This window comes from Neofelis nebulosa, chromosome 1, assembly GCF_028018385.1.
Source record: "Neofelis nebulosa isolate mNeoNeb1 chromosome 1, mNeoNeb1.pri, whole genome shotgun sequence".
Taxonomy (NCBI): domain Eukaryota; kingdom Metazoa; phylum Chordata; class Mammalia; order Carnivora; family Felidae; genus Neofelis; species Neofelis nebulosa.
The window spans coordinates 122747302-122765899 of NC_080782.1; the positions used below are offsets into that span (position 1 = coordinate 122747302).

At 52.8% G+C, this 18598-nt stretch overlaps 3 protein-coding genes and 1 long non-coding RNA gene across 18 annotated transcripts in view; 2 read left to right on the forward strand and 2 right to left on the reverse strand.

The window, feature by feature from the left end:
- Positions 1-2548, forward strand: part of ARAP3 (ArfGAP with RhoGAP domain, ankyrin repeat and PH domain 3) — a 25217-nt gene extending 22669 nt beyond the window's left edge. For 10 of the 11 annotated variants that reach the window (XM_058733445.1, XM_058733518.1, XM_058733480.1 and 7 more), the window contains 7 exons: positions 28-161; positions 376-458; positions 555-590; positions 724-787; positions 886-1023; positions 1231-1269; positions 1829-2548. In XM_058733445.1, the coding sequence (XP_058589428.1) occupies positions 28-161; positions 376-458; positions 555-590; positions 724-787; positions 886-1023; positions 1231-1269; positions 1829-2314 (980 nt within the window). In that variant the 3' untranslated portion in view covers positions 2315-2548. The remainder of the gene's footprint in view (positions 1-27; positions 162-375; positions 459-554; positions 591-723; positions 788-885; positions 1024-1230; positions 1270-1828) is intronic. The other variant, XM_058733508.1, reaches the window with a different exon arrangement.
- LOC131514064 (uncharacterized) overlaps positions 1-5121 on the reverse strand; it is a 9510-nt gene extending 4389 nt beyond the window's left edge. Inside the window, exons 1-2 of the long non-coding RNA XR_009262917.1 lie at positions 4777-5121; positions 4455-4672 (exon numbers count right to left, since the gene is read on the reverse strand). This is a non-coding gene — a long non-coding RNA (uncharacterized LOC131514064). The remainder of the gene's footprint in view (positions 1-4454; positions 4673-4776) is intronic.
- On the forward strand, positions 4949-14475 carry FCHSD1 (FCH and double SH3 domains 1). Its single transcript, XM_058733620.1, has 20 exons — positions 4949-5034; positions 5269-5366; positions 5970-6015; positions 6414-6481; positions 6826-6961; positions 7047-7183; positions 7279-7342; positions 8142-8270; positions 8731-8853; positions 9019-9114; positions 9526-9651; positions 10071-10175; positions 10364-10525; positions 11400-11528; positions 11614-11697; positions 11877-11994; positions 12111-12331; positions 13115-13202; positions 14076-14131; positions 14260-14475. Exons 1-20 carry the CDS (start codon positions 5014-5016, stop codon positions 14323-14325), a joined length of 2073 nt encoding a protein of 690 aa, XP_058589603.1. The 5' UTR covers positions 4949-5013; the 3' UTR covers positions 14326-14475.
- Positions 6496-18282, reverse strand: RELL2 (RELT like 2). 5 transcript variants are annotated; one of them, XM_058733602.1, is made up of 7 exons: positions 17481-17664; positions 17022-17087; positions 16831-16897; positions 16216-16401; positions 15569-15944; positions 15408-15441; positions 6496-6514 (listed from the first exon to the last, which is right to left on the reverse strand). In XM_058733602.1, exons 1-6 carry the CDS (start codon positions 17662-17664, stop codon positions 15409-15411), a joined length of 912 nt encoding a protein of 303 aa, XP_058589585.1. In that variant the 3' UTR covers positions 6496-6514; position 15408. The 5 variants fall into 5 exon arrangements, 4 of the variants coding, with proteins under 4 accessions (XP_058589585.1, XP_058589577.1, XP_058589592.1 ...); XM_058733594.1 differs by lacking the exon at positions 6496-6514 and adding an exon at positions 14770-15172; XR_009262903.1 differs by lacking the exon at positions 6496-6514 and adding an exon at positions 14770-15172 and having other exon boundaries at positions 15408-15944.
- Between the last annotated feature and the right edge of the window lie 316 nt (positions 18283-18598).

Genomic DNA, 18598 nt, shown 5'->3' on the forward strand with positions numbered 1-18598 from the left:
CACCTAGCATTGCCCGTTTGTGCCCAGGTATCCGCCGCGAGAGCCCAAGGGTGGGTCTGTTGCGATGTAGGGAGGAGCCACCCCGCTTACTGGGAAACCGCTTCCAGGAGAGGTTCTTTCTGCTGCGTGGTCGCTGCTTGCTGCTGCTCAAGGAAAAGAAGGTGAGGGAGGCTGGCAGCCCTGTGGGAGGAGCTGTGACTACATCAAGCCTCTCACTCCAGAAATCATGTGCTTATCAATCTCATTGCTGCCCTGGTCCTTTGACCTCTGTGACCCTGTGATTGCATAACCCCAGTGTTTCCATGACTTCTTGACCCAAATGACTGTGATCCTTCTCTCACCTTTTGACCTCACTGACTGCCTTCTTGTTCTCAGAGCTCTAAACCAGAACGAGAGTGGCCTTTGGAAGGTTCCAAGGTCTACCTGGGCATCCGAAAGAAGTTAAAGCCTCCAACACCGTGAGTGTCCTTCCCCAGCCCACATTTCTAGGGCCTTCCTGCCATCACCTTTCTGGCCTTTCTAAACACCCGTCTCTGTTCTCCTTTGCCTCCTAGGTGGGGCTTCACATTGATACTGGAGAAGATGCACCTGTGAGTACCTCCCAGCCTGGCTCTTCTCTAGCCTAGCCCTGCACCCTGTCCAACCCCTCCCTATGTTTTCTATCCTCCATCCCTAGAGCTACAATCCCTCCTCTCCAGCTCATTTCCCTCTGATCACCCCCAGCTACCTGTCCTGCAGTGATGAGGATGAGATGTGGGATTGGACCACCAGCATCCTCAAAGCCCAGGTGAGGGGAAGGAGAAAGCTAAGGGCTAGGTCGGAGGTCCCAGCTCTAGCCTTCAGTACCACCCATACCCATTGTGCCAATTCTTCAACTCCCTCCAGCACGATGACCAGCAGCCAGTGGTCTTACGACGCCATTCCTCCTCTGACCTTGCCCGTCAGAAGTTTGGCACCATGCCTTTGCTGCCCATCAGAGGGGATGATAGTGGGGCCACCCTCCTCTCTGCAAATCAGACCTTGGTGAGGTCCCCCCAGCCTGCTCCAGTGCCCTCCTGATCCCTGCCTGTGTCCTTGCCACACTGCAGGAGGGGAGTGGTGTGCCTGTCATCCTAGTGCCCCCCCTCTGCCTTCTTTGTGTCCCCACTCCCCACCCTTGCCTCCTGTTGCCAGGCCTCACTGTGTCTCTGTGTCTCTCCCTCTCCTCACCCCCATCCCACCTGTGCCCAGCGGCGACTTCACAACCGGAGGACCCTGTCCATGTTCTTTGTGAGTACTGTGCCTGTCTCAGCTGTGTGCCCATCAGCTGTGTGTTCCTCTGTGCTGCCTGAACCAGTGTACCCTCTCTATTTGTTCTGATGTAGGCCATCAGTGTGTGTGTGTGTGTGTGTGTGTGTGTATGAGAGAGAGAGAGAGAGACGGGCAAACAGACAGAGAGACAGAGAAGGAGACAGACAGTGTATAGTGAGGGACCAGAAGGAATCAGAAAAATAAAGGACGGTAGGATGTGACAAGGAAAAGGGAAGTGGTCATAAGATCTGAGAAAGAGAAGGAAAGTGGTTAAGTGAATGCATTTTGGAGTTAGACCTGGGCTGAAGCCCTAGTTCTTCCATTTACTCACTGTGTGATCTTGGGCAACTTACTTAATCCCTCTGTGCCTCAGTTCACTCACCTGCAGTGTAACCTGTTGTACAGAGTTATTTTGGTATCATACATACAAAGTATTTTGGAGCATCTGGCCCAGAAGAAGAGCTCAATAAATGTTAGTGATTAATAATGTAGTAATTCTAACTCTGTGCCTGCTTCATGCCACCTCATTCCCATCCAGCCAATGAAGTCAACCCAGGGGTCTGTGGAGGAGCAAGAGGAACTGGAGGAGCCTGTCTATGAGGAGCCAGTGTATGAGGAAGTGGGAGCCTTCCCTGAACTGACCAAGGACACCTCTACCTCCTTCTCCACCATGAGAGCTCAGACAGCCAACCCTGAGACGCCCCTCACCAGCCAGAGGTCCTTTGATCAACCTTTTTTCCCCAAGGCAGGTGCCCCAGGCCCAGAGGAAAGGCCACCAGAGCTCCCTCCAGGCCCCCTTTCAAAGAGCAGCTCCCAGGCACGTGGGTCCCTGGAGGAACAGCTGCTCCAGGAGCTTAACAGTCTCATCCTGAGGAAGGGAGAAACCACCATAGGCCTAGGAAGCCCCTCCCAGCCCTCCAGCCCTCAGTCCCCGAGCCCCAATGGCCTTCTGACACAGACGCCTGGCTTCCCCACCCAACCTTCCTCTTCTTCTAGTTCACCCTCCAGCCAGCCCCTCACATGACCCTAAGACCAGAAGTCTGAAGGGGTAGGTAACCAGAAGACCCAAGTTCTCACCATGGCAGACACTGCTGGGAGCCTCCTCTGCTCTGGATGGAAAGACTCTAAAATCCAGTGCGGTGCTATGGAAAGACCACAGGACTCAGGGCTCTGGACTCTCCTGCCCAGAGAGGGTCAGAATGTGGCCCTCACTGAACCTCCACTCATTATATGTACCATGATGTCACTGAAATAAGGAGAACAGTGAACATCAAACTGTTTCTTAGAGCAGTAAGCCCCACATATTTTTCCTCATCAAGGACAACTCCTCCTTATATATTTGATATGTAGGTGTCCTGTGAGACATTTTGGGTTTGAAAAGAATGGTTTTACTTTGGAAGCCAGAGAGCTGAATGATTTCCAAGTCTATCCTACCCCACCTCCTACATTTGGGAACTACATTGAAGACCTAGTGTCAGGAGATTGATTGGGGTTGAGAGTTGGGGTAAAGAGGAGCCAAAAAAGATGTGTCATTGTTAATAAAACAATGGAACAGTGGAACAATGGAATAAAACAGCCTTGGAACCAAAGGCTACTGTTGCTTCATTCATTCATTCAACAAATATGTATTGAGCACCTAACTGGGTGTTAGGTATTCAGTGTGAACAGAACAGATGGGTCCTGCTTTTATGGAGCTTCCAGTGTAGAGGAATAGAAAACATTAAATACACAAACTAATTCAGTGATGTGAAGAAATTAAACCTAAAGTGATGTGTTTGTGGAGATGGCCCTTACGCTGGGAGGATGGGGAAGGCCTCTGTGATGAGCTGAAACTTAAAAGAAGCCAGATAGGGGTGCCTGACTGGCTCAGTCAGTAGAGTACTTCAGATTAATCTCAGGGTTGTGAGTTCAAACCCATGCTGGGCATAGAGTGTACTTAAAGAACAAAACAAACAAACAAAAAAAACTAATGGGACTTGATTTGGTGGCACCTGGCTGGCTCAGTCAAAAAAGCATGCGACTCTTGATCTCAGGGTCATGAGTGTGAGCCCCATGTTGGGTGTAGAGATTGCTTAAATAATTAAAAAACTTAAAAAATAAAGAGATGCCTGGGTGGCTCAGTTTGTTAAGTGTCCAACTCTTGATTTTGGCTCAGGTCACAATCTCACAGTTGGTGAGTTCAAGCTCCACATAGGGCTCTGCTCTGACTGCACAGAGTCTGTTTGGGATATTTTCTCTCCCTCTTTCTCCGCCCCTCCCCTGTTCTCTCTCTCTCTCTCAAAATAAATAAAAAAACTTAAAAAAAAATTTTTAATAAACAAAAAATAAAGAAGCCAGACATGTGGAGTACTGGAAGAAGGAGCACTCCAGAAGGAGAGGGAAAGCAGCAGGCATGAAGGCTTTGCAATGGGAAGAGACTTGGCCTGCTGGGGAAACAGCAAGGAGGCTGGAGTTGCTGAAGCACAGTGAGTGGGGAGCCAGAGAAGTGTATGGGCCGAAAGGGGAAAGATTGGCAGGGGCCCAATAATGCACAGCCTTGCAGGCCATGCTAGGGTGTTTGGATTTTATTCTAAAGCAACTGAGAAGTTTTAAGGAAGAGAGTGATAGGATCTCATTTTCTTTTTTAAAAAAAGATAAATCACTGGCTATTTTGTGAACAATGGGTTATGGAGGGAGTTGGGGGTGGGGAAAGAGTGAAAGACCAGATATTAGACAGAAAACTGATTATGGGGCTTGGACTAGGTTGGTGGTTTTGGGAATTGAAGGAAGGTGATTAATAAGAGATCTTTTAGAAATAGAACCTATAGAACTTGCTAACGGATGGAATGTGGGGGTATGAGAAAAGGGCAGACTGACTCTGGGTTTCAGACTTTCCTAACTGGATGGAAAGAGGTGCCCTTTGGTATTTTATCTGGGGAAGATAACTTGGGAAGGGTCAGGGAGAAGGAGCAGTTTTAAAGGTTTGAGGTATCTATTAGATATACAAGTGCTGGTATCAGTGGTCTGTTGGAAATGTGAATTTGGGGCCACAGGACTGCAGTGCAGAACCTGAGAAGTAGGCCCTAACGGTGAGAGGGGCCTTCTGGGACGCAAGGCCCCACACCCACCTCCCCGCTTATATCCACTCACAAGTACCATTTAGCTTCCATTGGCCCCAGACACACCTGTTTTCCTCTGGGACTGGTTTCTTCCTGGCTCCAGGCAATTTTCTCACCACTCACGCTGGCTTTTCCAGTTCTCTGGGAATTTGGGAAAGGTCTGAGAACAGTCCTGTTTCCCTTGTCAAAATCATCTTTGCTCAGGCATCCAGTGACTCAGTTTCCCTGGTCACAAACTGAGTTCCTCCTTGCCACAGGTCACCCTTCGCGCCATCACCGGAGATCTGCATATGTAAATGAATGATTAGAAATAATTAAGAGCTGAGTCAGTGGCTCTACTAGAAACAGAACCCGGGCGTCTTGACTCAGAAACTTAGAGTTTCCCTACCGCGCAGCAGACGCGGCGTCCACTCGGCGGCTCCGACCCTTTCCGGAGTTTTAGCAGTAGTAACAGAAGTTGATCCGGTTTCTTCTCGGCACCTTCGCGCTTCGCAGCCCTGCGCGAAGTCGGACGAGGCGTGGGCGGGACGGGGGCGGAGCTGAGCCAGGTCCGGGGCGGGGCTTTGGCGTGGGCGGGGCTTCCTCGAGTTCCGGAGTCGAGTCGCTCGCCTTGGCCGGATCGGAGATGCAGCCGCCGCCCCGAAAAGTGAGCTTGGCCTGGGAATGGGGACTCCTGGTGGGCTGGCGGAATGGTGGGAGTTAAGGGGCTCCGGAACCGCAGTGGGGGACAAGGAGTTGTAAGGGTTCAGGGCCTAACCCAGAAGTAACCCAGGAAACAGCCCAGCCCCTCCCCGGTCCCGCCCCCTCACCGCTCCCTGCGCGGAGTGTTTTTTCCCGGTCTCAGGCGCTGGGGGTCTTCATCCTCTTCTTACCCTCACAGGTGAAGCCGGCTCAGGAGGTGAAGCTTCGCTTCCTGGAGCAGCTGAGCATCCTTCAGACCCGGCAGCAGAGGGAGGCAGATTTACTGGAGGACATCAGGTAGCTTCTGATCCCCTCCACGTACCCCCCCACCTCCGCCGTTGCGCGCCCCGCCTCTCCTCAAACCTACATCCGTCGGATCTGGGCCGGGGAGGGGAGGCAGAGGGTGAAGAGTTCTCCACCCTGCCCATTACTGGCCCTCACTTTCGGCCTCCCTCTCCAGATACCAGATAGGACTTATCCTTCTTCCCACCCCAACACACAGAAACACGCACGTACCCTCCCTGAAACCCCTTGACCCCATACCACTCCCTCCACCACACAATCAAGCTTAGAGCAGAATCTTACCTCCCTCTTCCAGACCTGTTGGAAGGCTGGAGGACAATGTATTCAGGCCCCCATCAGTCCTCACGTCTGAGCCCACTGATGGTTCTCCAGGGGTGGGGAGGATCCTGCTGAGGCTCTGAGCAATGAGGTGAGGTTGTTCTGGGTTGCAGCTGCCTGAGGTGATCTCAGGGACTCTCTCTTCAGTCTCATTTGCTCCTGGTATACTCACACTCTAGGCCTGGCTCCCCTCTTCCTCCTGCCCAGGCTGAGGAGAGGATTGAGGGTGGGAGAACAGGACTAAACTGTAACACCACCCTGCTCCATTTATCTCCACAGGTCCTACAGCAAGCAGAGGGCAGCCATTGAACGGGAGTATGGGCAGGTATGGAACTCCTTTCTCTGGACTTTGTCTTTTGTTCTAGCCTCCTTTAAACCACCAACATTGTCTCTCCACACATTCTTCTGTTCTGGTCAAGAGCAAAGGCCTAAACAGAGGGGTGTCAAATCTTTCTTGTGCTACTTGTTGGCTATGTGACCTTGGACAAGGTACTTAGCCTTTCTTGGCTTTGACATCTTTCTCTGTACAATGGAAATAATAATTGTACCTTCACGTGGGGTTGTTGTAAGGATGGGATAGGTTAATGCATGTAAAGCACTTAGCAAAGTAAGTAGCACATAATATGCATCTGATGAATGGCGTTAGTATACTCTGATCCCATATTTTCCCAGTTGGTGAGAATCTTTGAGAGGTAACTGGGTCTATGATGACTTTCCCACCAGGCACTTCAGAAACTGGCTGGGCCATTCCTGAAGAGGGAAGGGCACCGGAGTGGGGAGATGGACAGCAGGTGGGTCCCATGGAGGTAGGGAGGTCAGGAGACCTAGAAGAGATGAGGAGCTCAGTCTCAGGAATCTATGGGAATAAAGAGTCAGTGAGGGGGGAGGGCACGTGAGCTGTAGGTAGAGCTGACACAGCAGCCAGAGAGGAGCTGACCCAGCAAGGACACTGTGGGTGCGGGCAGAGGGCATGAGTGATCCTTGTGGCTGAGCTAATGGGCTGATCGATTGATAGGCTCCCAGACAAGGGGGATGGGAAAGCACTCTGTCTCTTATGGTATTGGGGTTGGGGGGGGTCTCATGAAGCTTTGGAGTGCTCTCCTCCTCAACACAGACCTTCTATGGGGAGAGGCAGGATGGTGTTTGGTGCCTGGCGCTGCCTGCTGGATGCCACCGTGGCTGGGGGCCAAGCCCGGCTCCAGGCATCTGACCGATACCGTGACCTGGCAGGGGGCACAGGGCGGAGTGCCAAGGAGCAGGTACTTAGGAAGGTATGTCTATGTGGATGGGATGAAGGAAGGGCTGGCTCAGGGCTGGGGTGATCCAGGTCAGGACTCTGTGTGTCCATGCCCCTAGGGAGCAGAGAACCTCCAGAGGGCACAAGCTGAGGTGCTGCAGTCTGTCCGGGAGCTGAGTCGAAGTCGGAAGCTGTATGGGCAGCGGGAACGTGTGTGGGCCTTGGCACAGGAGAAGGCGGCTGATGTCCAGGCTAGGTGGGGTCATGTGGAGTTGGGAAGCCTGGCAGGAGGAGGGGATCCAAGGCATGACAGCCAGGCCTAAACTCGACTCCTCTTCCTTGCCTGCACAGACTGAACCGAAGTGACCATGGGCTCTTCCACACTCGAACCAGTCTCCAGAAACTCAGCACCAAGGTTTGGGGGATGTGGATATGAGGGAGGGCAGGAAGGAGGTGGGCAGAGTAGTCTCGTGGTTTGGAAACCAAGGGCATAAATCTGAGAGACTGGGACGAATCCAGGCTTCCCTACACCTTCAGTCCTTGACCTTGGTTAACCTGATCTCTCTGAATCTTTTTCTTCATCTGTAACACGGAAATAGTGCATTTCTTTTTTATTCCTTTACTGTGCATTTATTGAGGATTCTATGGAGTTCCTGCTTTCAGAGTCTGGTGAATGCCAGACAGATAGTAAATAAATAAATAATCAGATTAAGTGAAAACAAAACAAGGTGCTATGATAAAGGGTAACAGGGTGTAATTTAGAGAGAAAGCTTCTCTGAATACATGGCTTGTCAAGAAGGAGCCAGCCATGCAAAGATCTAGGGGTGGAACATTCCAGGGAGAGGAAATGGTGAATTCAGGGGCTTTGAGATGGCAATAGCTTTGTGGGCTTGAGGAACCAAAAGAAGACTAGTGTGGCTGGAGTACTGTGAGCAAGGGGACAAGTACTGTGCAAACAGGTCAGAGAGGTTGCAGGACCAGCTCACGTGAAACCTGGTAAACCACAGTAAGGAGCAGTTGGGATTTTATTTTAAATGAACCCAGACACCACCGGTGCATCTTGAGCATGAGTTGTGAGTGTACGAAAGTTTTAGTATAGCACCAGGTGTATAGTAAGCACTCAATAATGTGAGAATCCATTCTGGATATGGATTGGCCTTGGAAGGACCCCAAGGGTCTAGCGGTCCCTGTTGACATGTATTTTCTCTTCCCAGTTGTCTGCCCAATCAGCCCAGTACTCCCAGCAGCTGAGAGCAGCCCGCAACGAGTACCTGCTTAACCTGGTGGCCACCAATGCCCACCTTGACCACTACTACCAGGAGGAATTGCCAGCCCTGCTCAAGGCCAGTCCCAGCCCAGATACCCCTGCCTCTCAGAAGAGGGTGGCAGTGTGTGGGAGGGCCTGTCCTTTCTTCCCACCACCACCAGACTAGGTGGTGCTAGGGACCTAGCCTGCTTTGAGTGGGTAGAAGATAGATCCTCTGGTTCTGGTTCTAGTTCTAGCTGACTGCATGACATTGTGCAGAACACTTAACCCCTCTGAACCCCTCATCAGGGATAACTTCTGCTCTGCCTACTTTATAGACTAATGGGGCTCAGAGGAGAGAATAGATGTGAAAATGCTTTTTAAACTGTTAAGGTCTATGCATACGTGAGGGCCTATTATTAGAAGCAGTAATAATGTCTCATTCCTTCCCTCTTTCCAATTCCTCATGCCCATACCAATCTAAACCTGGGCAGAGAGCCTACTTTGCAGTAGATGCTGGGGGAAGGCTAGTGTCATTATCTCAGGGTTCTCTCTAGGCCCTGGTCACCGAGCTCTTGGAACACTTGAGGGACCCCCTGACCTTGCTAAGCCGCACTGAGCTGGAAGCTGCAGAGATGGCCCTGGAGCATGCCCGCCATGGAGCACAGGCAACCTCCCAGGTGAGGGCTGTGCCCTTTAAGACCTCCCCAGAGATCCTCTTTACCCTGCTCTTTCAGTACAGACCACCCACTGCATTATCTGCCTTCTTTCTTCCAAGAGGGGCTGGGGACAGGCTTAGAGAGGTAACCAGTGAGTGCCTACTTTGACCTTTTACAACCCCCCAGGTAAGCTGGGAGCAAGATTTGAAGCTTTTTCTTCAGGAGCCTGGAGTATTTTCCCCCACACCACCTCAGGAGTTTCAGCCTGCAGGGACTGATCAGGTGAGACCACTGTTCATTGGAACCAAACCACATGTAAAGGGGACTGTGGTTTAGGCCTCCTCCCTCATCATCCTTGTCCTGATAATGACTTGGTGACTGTTATGTGGCTTCAGAACTCTAGTTCACCTCCTTCCCACCAGGACACAAATAAACATATTTTATTCCACCTTTCCGGTCTTTGACTGCACTATCCTCATCGTTCTATCTCTATCCCTCAACCCAGATCCCATTTTGGGGACTCTCTGTGTCTCTGTGTCCACAGGAAGGCACACTTGTGTCTACATACATAGGTGTGTGCCCTCACCTCTTTGTCCCTGGAGGTCAGGACAGAAAGAAGAAAAAAGGAGGAGACTGTAGTGAAGGAGCAATATCAGGTCCTCCTCACAGTACCTGTGTTCATTGTTCATGCAGGTGTGTGCCTTGGAACTGGAGGGGGACGCAGGAGGCATGGCTGGGGACAGTAGCCTGGAGAAAGAGGTTCAGCGCTGGACGAGCCGAGCTGCCCGAGACTACAAGATCCAGAACCATGGGCATCGGGTGAGGTGGGGGGTGGGAGGGGGGTGTAGGTATCATGGGTGGGCAGGAAGAGCTGAGAGATGGGAACCCTGGAATCAATGGGAATGTCATAGGGCTGCAGGCAGGAGGGGAGGGAAAGGTATATTAAGCCAACAGTGTGGCACAGTAGTTAAGAGCACTGGTTTTGGAGTTAGACCCACCTGGGTTCAAATCCTGCTCTCTTGTTTCCTAGTTATGTAACCCAGAGTGAGGGAGTGACTTAACCAACCTCTCTGGACCTCAGTTTCCTTATTATTAGAGTGGGGTTAATAATAGTAGCCACCTCATAGGGAAAATTAAATGACATAATACATGTGAAGCAAGTAGCAAAGTGCCATGTCCATAGTAAGTTGTCTCCCGTAGTATTTCTACCCACCCCTGTCCTCTGCCTTCCCAACCAGGTGCTGCAGCGGCTGGAGCAGAGGCGACAGCAGGCTCCAGAGCGGGAGGCTCCAGGCATAGAACAGCGGCTGCAGGAAGTGAGGGAGAGCATCCGGCGGGCACAGGTGAGATGTAGCCCTGTGGCTAGGGCCACTGAGATCCCACCCCCTTACACAACACTCTCCTCCACTGTCTCTGGATGGTGGGGAGTGAGTGGCAGGAGGTAGAAGGTGGACAAACTTGGGGAGGCTCCACCCACCTCCCAAAGGCAGGCCCAGCCATAGCCTTGATTGATCTCTCATCCTAATGCCAGGTGAGCCAGGTGAAGGGGGCTGCTCGGCTGGCCCTGCTACAAGGAGCTGGCCTAGATGTGCAGCGCTGGCTGAAACCAGCCATGACCCAGGCCCAGGATGAGGTGGAGCAGGAGCGACGGCTCAGTGAGGCCCGACTGTCCCAGAGGGACCTGTCTCCTACGGTGAGCACCCTTCGCTCCGTACCCATACACACCCAGGAAGGTAAAGGGTAGAACTCCGCAGTGGAGGGAAGACCCTGTAAAATGGGGATCATGACAGTACCTAAGTCAAAGAGGTTGTCGTGAGGCATGAATGAAATAAGTATAATTTTTTGCATAGTTTGTAGCATAGAGTGTCAGTGAACTTTTGTCATGAGTACAGTAAAACCTTGGTTTGCGAGCATAATTCGTTCCAGAAACGTGCTTGTAATCCAAAACACTTGTATATCAAAGTGAATTTCAAGAACCATTGGCTCAGTTGTGATCATGTGACATTCAGCATCACATAATACTCATATCGCAAGACATTGCTCATTTATCAAGTTAAAATATATTAGAAATATTTGCTCTTCTTGCAGAACACTCACAGAACAAGTTAATCACAATCTAAGATTTTACTTGTATAGGATTGTGGTTATGAACTAAGCTCTAAGTACAGATTATAAGTGGTTCGAATACCAGCCACTCTACTTATTAGCTGTGTGATCTTAGAAAGTGACCTAACCTTTCTGAGCCTCAGTTTCCTCCCAAGTAAAACGAGGTTTTCAGTTACGCAAAATATCACTGGGTCATTATGGAGATAAAATGAGGTGATATACATACGACGTTTGGTGTTGTACCTGGCACAGATTAAGCACTCAGGACTAATTCTGTGGTGGTTGGTGTTACCCTGCTTGTGTTGATTTTGCTTTTGATAACATGGTGAACAGATCGGGGGGTGCCACCTTGGGGAATGATCTGCCAGTGTTCTTTAAGAATAGAGTGGAGGAGTGGGAGATGAAATGGGTGCTTGAGAGTGTGGGGCCCCCCTATGATGTCTGTTGTCTGCCCCCTCCAGGCTGAGGATGCTGAGCTCTCGGACTTTGAGGAATGTGAGGAGACAGGGGAGCTCTTTGAGGAGCCTGTCCCCACAGCCTTGGCCACTAGGCCCCTTCCCTGCCCTGCACATGTGGTGTTTGGCTATCAGGTATCAGGTGGGCATGGGGGTGGTGACCTCCGACAGGTGGGGATGGGAGACAGCCAAGTCCTGAATCCTTCCTTGTGGGGCACAGGCAGGGCGTGAGGATGAGCTGACCATCACAGAGGGCGAGTGGCTGGAGGTCATAGAAGAGGGAGATGCTGATGAATGGGTCAAGGTGGGTATGGACCTTAGATCCTGATCCTGGTTGTGGGCAGGTGGGGAGGGTGCAGTGGGAAGGTCTTCTCTATGGCTTGCAAGGATCCAGCCAGACAAAACTAGAAGCCTAAGGAGGAGGGCTAGGGCTATGGGCTGCTGAGGCAAGTCTGCTATCTGTTCACATTGCTGGGTGAACAGGCTCGAAACCAGCACGGCGAGGTAGGCTTTGTCCCTGAGCGGTATCTCAACTTCCCGGACCTCTCCTTCCCTGAGAGTGGCCATGACAGCGACAACCCCTCAGGGGCAGAGCCCACAGGTGAGAATGGGAAATTCTGGGTCTGGGGAGCGAGTGTTTGTGGCCCTGGGATATCATAGTCCTGAGGGCACTACCGTCCATCAACTCCCCTCAGCATCTCTCCTGGGCTTCTGCAGCTTTCCTGGCCCGTGCCCTATACAGCTACACGGGACAGAGTGCAGAGGAGCTGAGCTTCCCCGAGGGGGCACTTATCCGCCTGCTGCCCAGGGCCCAGGATGGAGTGGATGACGGCTTCTGGAGGGGAGAATTTGGGGGCCATGTTGGGGTCTTCCCCTCCCTGCTAGTGGAGGAGCTTCTTGGCCCCCCAGGGCCCCATGAACTCTCAGACCCTGAACAGGTGAGGCTTTCTTCTCCCTGGATCCCCAGACACCTCTGGGTTGACCCTCCCACTCCAGTGAGGCCCCATATTCATCTTAATGCCCCCTCCCTTCTCCGGGTTTACCTCCTATAGTGGCTTGGGTCTCCCAAAGGAGTTTGGCTGGGTAGAGAAGAAGGAAACCCAAACTGTCTTCATTAGAGTTTGATAGTCTTACTTCAGTGCTAGGTACATCTGAGTTCATTCCTACTGCATTACCTTGGGCAGTGATATAACCTCTGTGCTTTTGTCTTCACATGTAAAACAGGGTAATAATACCTGTGTCAGCAGCCCACTTGTCATGATTAGAGATAATGGAGGTAAAGCCCCTAGCACAGTGACCCACAGGAGGTTCTTTAATATATGGTACCTGTTGTTACAAGGAAAAGCCTTGGCGTGGTAATCAGGAGACCAGTTCTAGTCGGGACTTGACCACTAACTGGCTCCATGCTTTTGGATAGATAGCTTAATCTGAGTCTCACCTCTAACAAAGAAAACATAAAAATCCCTACTTCATGGGATGGTGGTGAGGAATGAATTAATTAGTGTATATGAAGTGTCAGCAGAATGTCTGGGATATAGTTAAGTGTCAGTACATATTGGTTATTGAAGTGTATTATCAGCTAAGCCCCCACCTGGATATAAGCATTTGGTGGCTCTCCAAATTGAGAAGTGATGGGACAGGCATTGAAGACAAGGTGAGAGAAAAAGTTAATGAAACTTTCCCATATGCCAGGAATAACTCTGTGTGCTCCTTCTTCCCAGATGCTGCCATCCCCTTCTCCTCCCAGCTTCTCACCTCCTGTGCCCACCTGTGCCTTGGATGGAGCCCCTGCACCTGTGCTGCCTGTGGGTGAGTAGAGGGCATTGGAGGCCCTGGGAGTGGAAGAGACAGGAAGAAGGAGCAAGGTTATACTTGACTCCTCTGCCTGCCCTCAGGAACCTCCTCCCTCAGGCTCACAGAAGCATGATGGGGAGAAGAACTTGGGCTTTGGAGGCAGGTGCATTGTTCAGACTTTGCCTGTGACTTGCCAATGTGTGGTTTCAGGAGTGATGTGTAACCTGCCTGGGCCTTTACAGAGTGAGGAGAAAGGTCCCTACTTCACTGAGTTCTTGTGAGAGTTAGAAAGATGGGCCTAGCATTGTGCCTGGCACATAACACTCATGCACTTAGTAGCTGTTTTCTCATGATTATTATTTGACAAATTAGCCAGCTTCTCCCAGTGTTTTCCCAGTATGCATTCTCTGCCTCTAATGTTCTTGAATCCTACAAACGTCTTAGTGTGTATCATCATTTTCTTTCTTGGAATGTCTACCTTTTCTAAAACCTTCTGGCACTTCTATTTTCTTCATGGAGCTTCCCTCCTTGATTCCAGAGATCCCTGTGAGCGTATTCTGTACCTCCTATACCTGTAGTTCACTTGGAATGGTTTAGCACTTATTCATTTTGTTTGTTGGTTTTTCACTCTTAGGTTCCTGGCATGGCCATTGGGAGTGGGAGTGCTGTGAATTCCATCTTCCCCTCTCTGGTACCTTGCACAGGGCTGATTATACAGCAGGTGCCAAATAAGTGTTGAGGATGGATGTAATGATGTATTTTATGGCTCAGATTAGTGACTATTCATTAATGCAACAAATACTTAGAGAGTACCACTGTCGTAAATGCTGGAGATGCAGCAGTGAACAAAATAAAGCCTGAAGACTGACTTGTGGTTCTTGTTTGCAGACCAAGACCTGGAATGTCCTGGACCCCTGGACATGATGGCACCTCGACTCAGGCCGGTAAGGGCCCCTCCCCTGGAGGAGATTGTGTCATTCCAACTTGTCCTGTTTTGTCTAGGGGTTTGAGGAAATGGACAGGGATATCCCCAACGGACGCTTCTGGAGCACTGACTGTGTGTTCCCTACAGATGCGTCCACCACCTCCCCCACCAGCTAAAGCCCCGGATCCTGGCCACCCAGATCCTCTCACCTGAAGCCAGGGGACTGCTGTCCCCCAGTGATGCTGCTGTCCCTATTTCCACGATGTCAGAGACCACCCCCTCAATGATCTGAAGTGACCAAGCCAAAAGCTGGAGTCTCCCCCATCTCTACTCTCACCTCCAGCAATAGAAACTTTTCTTCTCCCCCTTTCTGGGGTTGGAACTCACTCCCCCCCCCCCCGATTGTCCTCCTGTTATTTCTAGGGCTGGAACTCCCCCTTTTTCTTCTGCCACCACCCCATCTCTAAGTGGGTTAAATATCTAGAAATCTCTGGGGCTGGAACCAATTCTCCAAAGTCTTGAGTGGCTCCAGCCCATCTGTGTCTCCACCCTGACTCTGTGACCCACCCCACTCCAGATGCCATGGCCACTGGGTTTGGGGGCTGGAACAGGGGCAAGCCTGTCAAAAGGAGCTGGAGCCAGTATGCAAAACAGCTGTAATGGTCTGAGCGGATTTATTGACAGTGAATAAAGGGCACTAAGCCCAAGCCAGGGCCTGGGCCTCTTGTGCCAAGAGGGCAGGGGGCCTATGGTGCTATTGCTTTAGGGGCCCACCAAGGGCAGGGGCCTGCTCCCAGCTGCCACGCTCTAGCAAATGGAGCGAGGTGATGGGGAAGGGGTCAGGCGGCCTGTTGGCAGGCAGGGGAAGTGAAAGAGACTGAGGGATGGGGGTGGGGAGACTTCTCCCGAGGTCCCCCAGACTGAGACCATGCAACTCCAGGTGGAAGTAGAGCTGGTTCCTCAGCTGAGGGCAGTGCTGTCCAGTGGAGAGGAGGGCCTTCATGCCCACCCACCCCCGGCCCTGCCAGCTGGTAGTCCATCAGTACAGTGAAGAAGGAGGCTTGGAGGAGAGGAAGGGTAACAGTGTTGCTTCCTATTCAAGTTGTGTCTCAGCTTTTACCCAGGGGCTACAGGACCTTCCCTACCTCCTGGGGCACATGCCCACTCCCCACCACTAAACCAAAGAATGTGTAGCAAAGGCCAACCCTGGGAGTGCAGAGAGCCGATGGGCTTAGGTAGTTTAAGTAGAGAGTGGGAGGATGAGATTATCTGACTTGGGGGCCAGGCAGACTCACCTCACACACCCCCTGCTCCTCGTGGTGCAGACACCTGTGAGAGAGAAGTGGTCAACAATGGGAGAACAGGATGTGGGTCATATCAGGGCCACCTCCCCTTCAATCCAGGGTAGGAGGCAATAAGAGCTGAGCCCACCATAGCCCTGCCCATGTCTTCCTACCTGGTGATCTGTGGTGTCCAGTTTGCTTGGCTGTCCAATTGCCTCTCGACTGGCCAGTCCTGGGCTTGGGCCCTTCCCTCCAGCCCCTAGAACTGACTCTGCAGAGGCTCTAGGGTTGCCCTCAAGTGTACAAGGGACTAAGCTACTGTCCCTGAGTCCTCCATTCTGCACCAAGGGACTGGCGAGGGCCAGGGGCTGTGGCCTCTCAGGGGGCAGGCTCTCAATGGCAGGTGTCCCTGCCCTGGGATGCCCTCCCCCAGACCCCTGACTACCCCCTATGTCCTGCCCTCCACCAGACCCCCAGCTCCTGTCTGTGGGAGAGCCATCACGATGCTCATGTAGTCCATAGCGCTTCTCTATGTGTGTCACCCGGAACCTGGGAAGGGAGAGAACACTGGGGCTTAGGACCATAACTCAGAGGCTGCTCAGCTTCCCTTTAGCCAGGGACATCCTGGGTTTCATGGCCACTTCCTTCTGGCCTAGGGCAGGGGAGACCTCCCCCAGATGGTGGGGCATACTGTGTAGCCTGACTCCTGCTGTAGTTCACAGTCTAGGAGAACAGAGCTGGGGACCACCTTTGGAATGAGGTGCCTGATCATTGGGGCTCCCACCTCAAACTCCCTTTCCCTGGGGCTTTCTATCCCCACCTGCCCACAGAGAACACAGTGGTCTCCCCAGGCCGGGGGCGGCTCTTTCCTTCCTTGGAGCGTCCCTGACGGACAAGTGGGGGCCTCTTGTTGCGGCTACAGTGGATGCAAGGGGCAGCAGACCCCAGATGCACTGTGTGATGATGGGAGGGGGTTCCGTCCTGCAGGCTGGAGGTAGCATCCACGCTGGACAATAGGGAAGAGGGGAGCAGGAGTGACATTACCATTTCCTTTCCTGTTCCATTTGCTCCTGTCCTTTTTGCTTCTTAAAACATCAGATGCCTCACCTTCCCCAGGCCCCAACACTATTGTATTTATCTAATAAACGCAATATTAAGACGTTAGTGATCATGTGTTCTCCCTCCCAGGGTTGTTTGCTGAAAGCGGGCAATGTTTAACCCAAAAGAGTGGCACAAGGGATAAAGGTTAGGCTTGATGACGTCCAGATGGAAGTATAATTTGAAGGAACTCAGATTCCTACAAAACTTCTTTCTTCCTATAGGTTAGCCACCTTTGCGTTCCCCCCACCCCAAACATGCGAAGAAAGGATTGTGCTGGAGGAGAGGGTACTCTCCAAGGCAAGCTAAGTCATGCTGGCCCTTGTTTCCAGCTCACCTGGACAGCTGCACTGTCCCTTCTCCTTCACTGTCCCCCAGCATCTCCTTCAAGGCCTCAGCATTGGCTGAGAGGAGAAGGAAAAGAGGGACTCAGTGGAGGTGGAGGTCAGGGCAAGAGAAAATTGACTGGGGACTGGGTGGGGGGGTGGGTTGCGGGGCAGGGAGAGCAAAGGGCCAGACTACACCCACCTTCATTTTGGATGATGCAGCGAACAATCCTCTCTACTGTGTCCTCATTCATGTCATCGTCCTCAGCTGAAGCATGAGAGGTTGGCAAGGAAGCAGGAAATGAGTCAGCTTTGCGTGGACATTACCTGGTGGCTTCTGTGGCTTATTGCCCAAGATCTATCCTTTTGTTTGCCATCATGCTGCATGTTAGCATATCAGGGGTCAGGGCAGTAAAGATGGGAAAGGTAAGTGGGAGCCCAAGACTACCAACAGTGAGCCCTTCCCACCCATCCTGCCTTTTCTAGCCTTGCTTTCAGGATGGTGTCATCCCACTTGCAGACTCAAGAAAGCATCATTAAGCCTCCCTGAAGGCATGGTAAGGGTTTGGCCTGGGTCTCTTGGCCAGGAAGGCAGAAAGAGGTGTGGGGTGAAGGGTATGGGAGAAAGGTGACTGAGCCAGGTTCTAGGCTCCTCACTCACGGGGCTGGAGCTGGGCATCGTCAGGCTCCGAGCCCCTCGACGTGCGGCAGCGGTAGCCCTTCTTCTTGAGCACGTGGCAGATCATGAAGCCTACGAGGCCCATGAGGAAGAAGACCAGCACAAGCAGGAAGAGCATGTACAGCCCATGTTGGGGCGGTTCCAGGTCAGGCTGTGGTTCCGACATGAGGCCCTGGGGGGCGAGCGCGGGCCAGGGCGCCTCCTGGGGTTAGGGGGCTGCAGCTAGGGACTGGGGGAGGGATAGGAATTCGGTCCTCAGGATCCGAAACTGACAAGCCTCGGAGGTCCGGCCCCACCCCCCTACCCAACCAAGGAGCTGTCCGTGTCAGGGGTGCTGGTCCGGGGCCGGGGTGCCAGACGGCGGATGCGCAAGCCCTCTTCCGCGACCCTGATCCTGCTTCCCCGACGCCCAGAGCGTTCCCCTTTCCAGCTTGTCCTGCGCTTCCGTCCCTCCCAAGGACACTGCAGAGCGAGATGGGACGGAATTCTCAGGCGGTCGGCTTAAGAATCGCGCCTGAGTCAGCGTCCGCACCTCCTCCGCGCTGGCCTGAGCCAGGCCTCTGCAGCCCCCTCCCCTGCGGGTATTCCGCACAATGCCACCCCTTTGGGTTCCTCCCATCCAGGCCACCTGGCCCACTCGGTACCGGTGGTTTGGTTCTGGCTCCGGCTCCAGCTCGGGTTCCTGCTCCAGGGGCGTCCTAGTCCGGCTCAGGGCCCCCGACGCCCTCCCGGCGCTCATCCCTTGCTTCCTCCCCCTCCCCCCTTCGCCGCCTCACCGGCTCCGGGCTGCGGCTGCAGATACCGGTGCCGCGGCAGGCGGGGGGAGGGAAGGATGAAGAGGGATGCGGGCTGGTTGGGAGCGGAGGCAGGCTTCGGACAACTCCGACTGTAGGAAGGGGAAGGAGATGGGGGTGGGGGCGCTGCCGCAGCCTCCCTAGGTTCCCAAATGCCTTCGCCAGTCGCCAGCCCAGGACCAGGGGGCGGAGCGCAGGTGTGCGGGGCGGAGAGCTAGAGCCTTGCGCGCTTGTGAGCGCAAGTGTGGTGCGCGCGTGACTGCGCCGTCCCCCCTCCGCGGGGGGAGTGTGCGGCGCCGAGCCTGG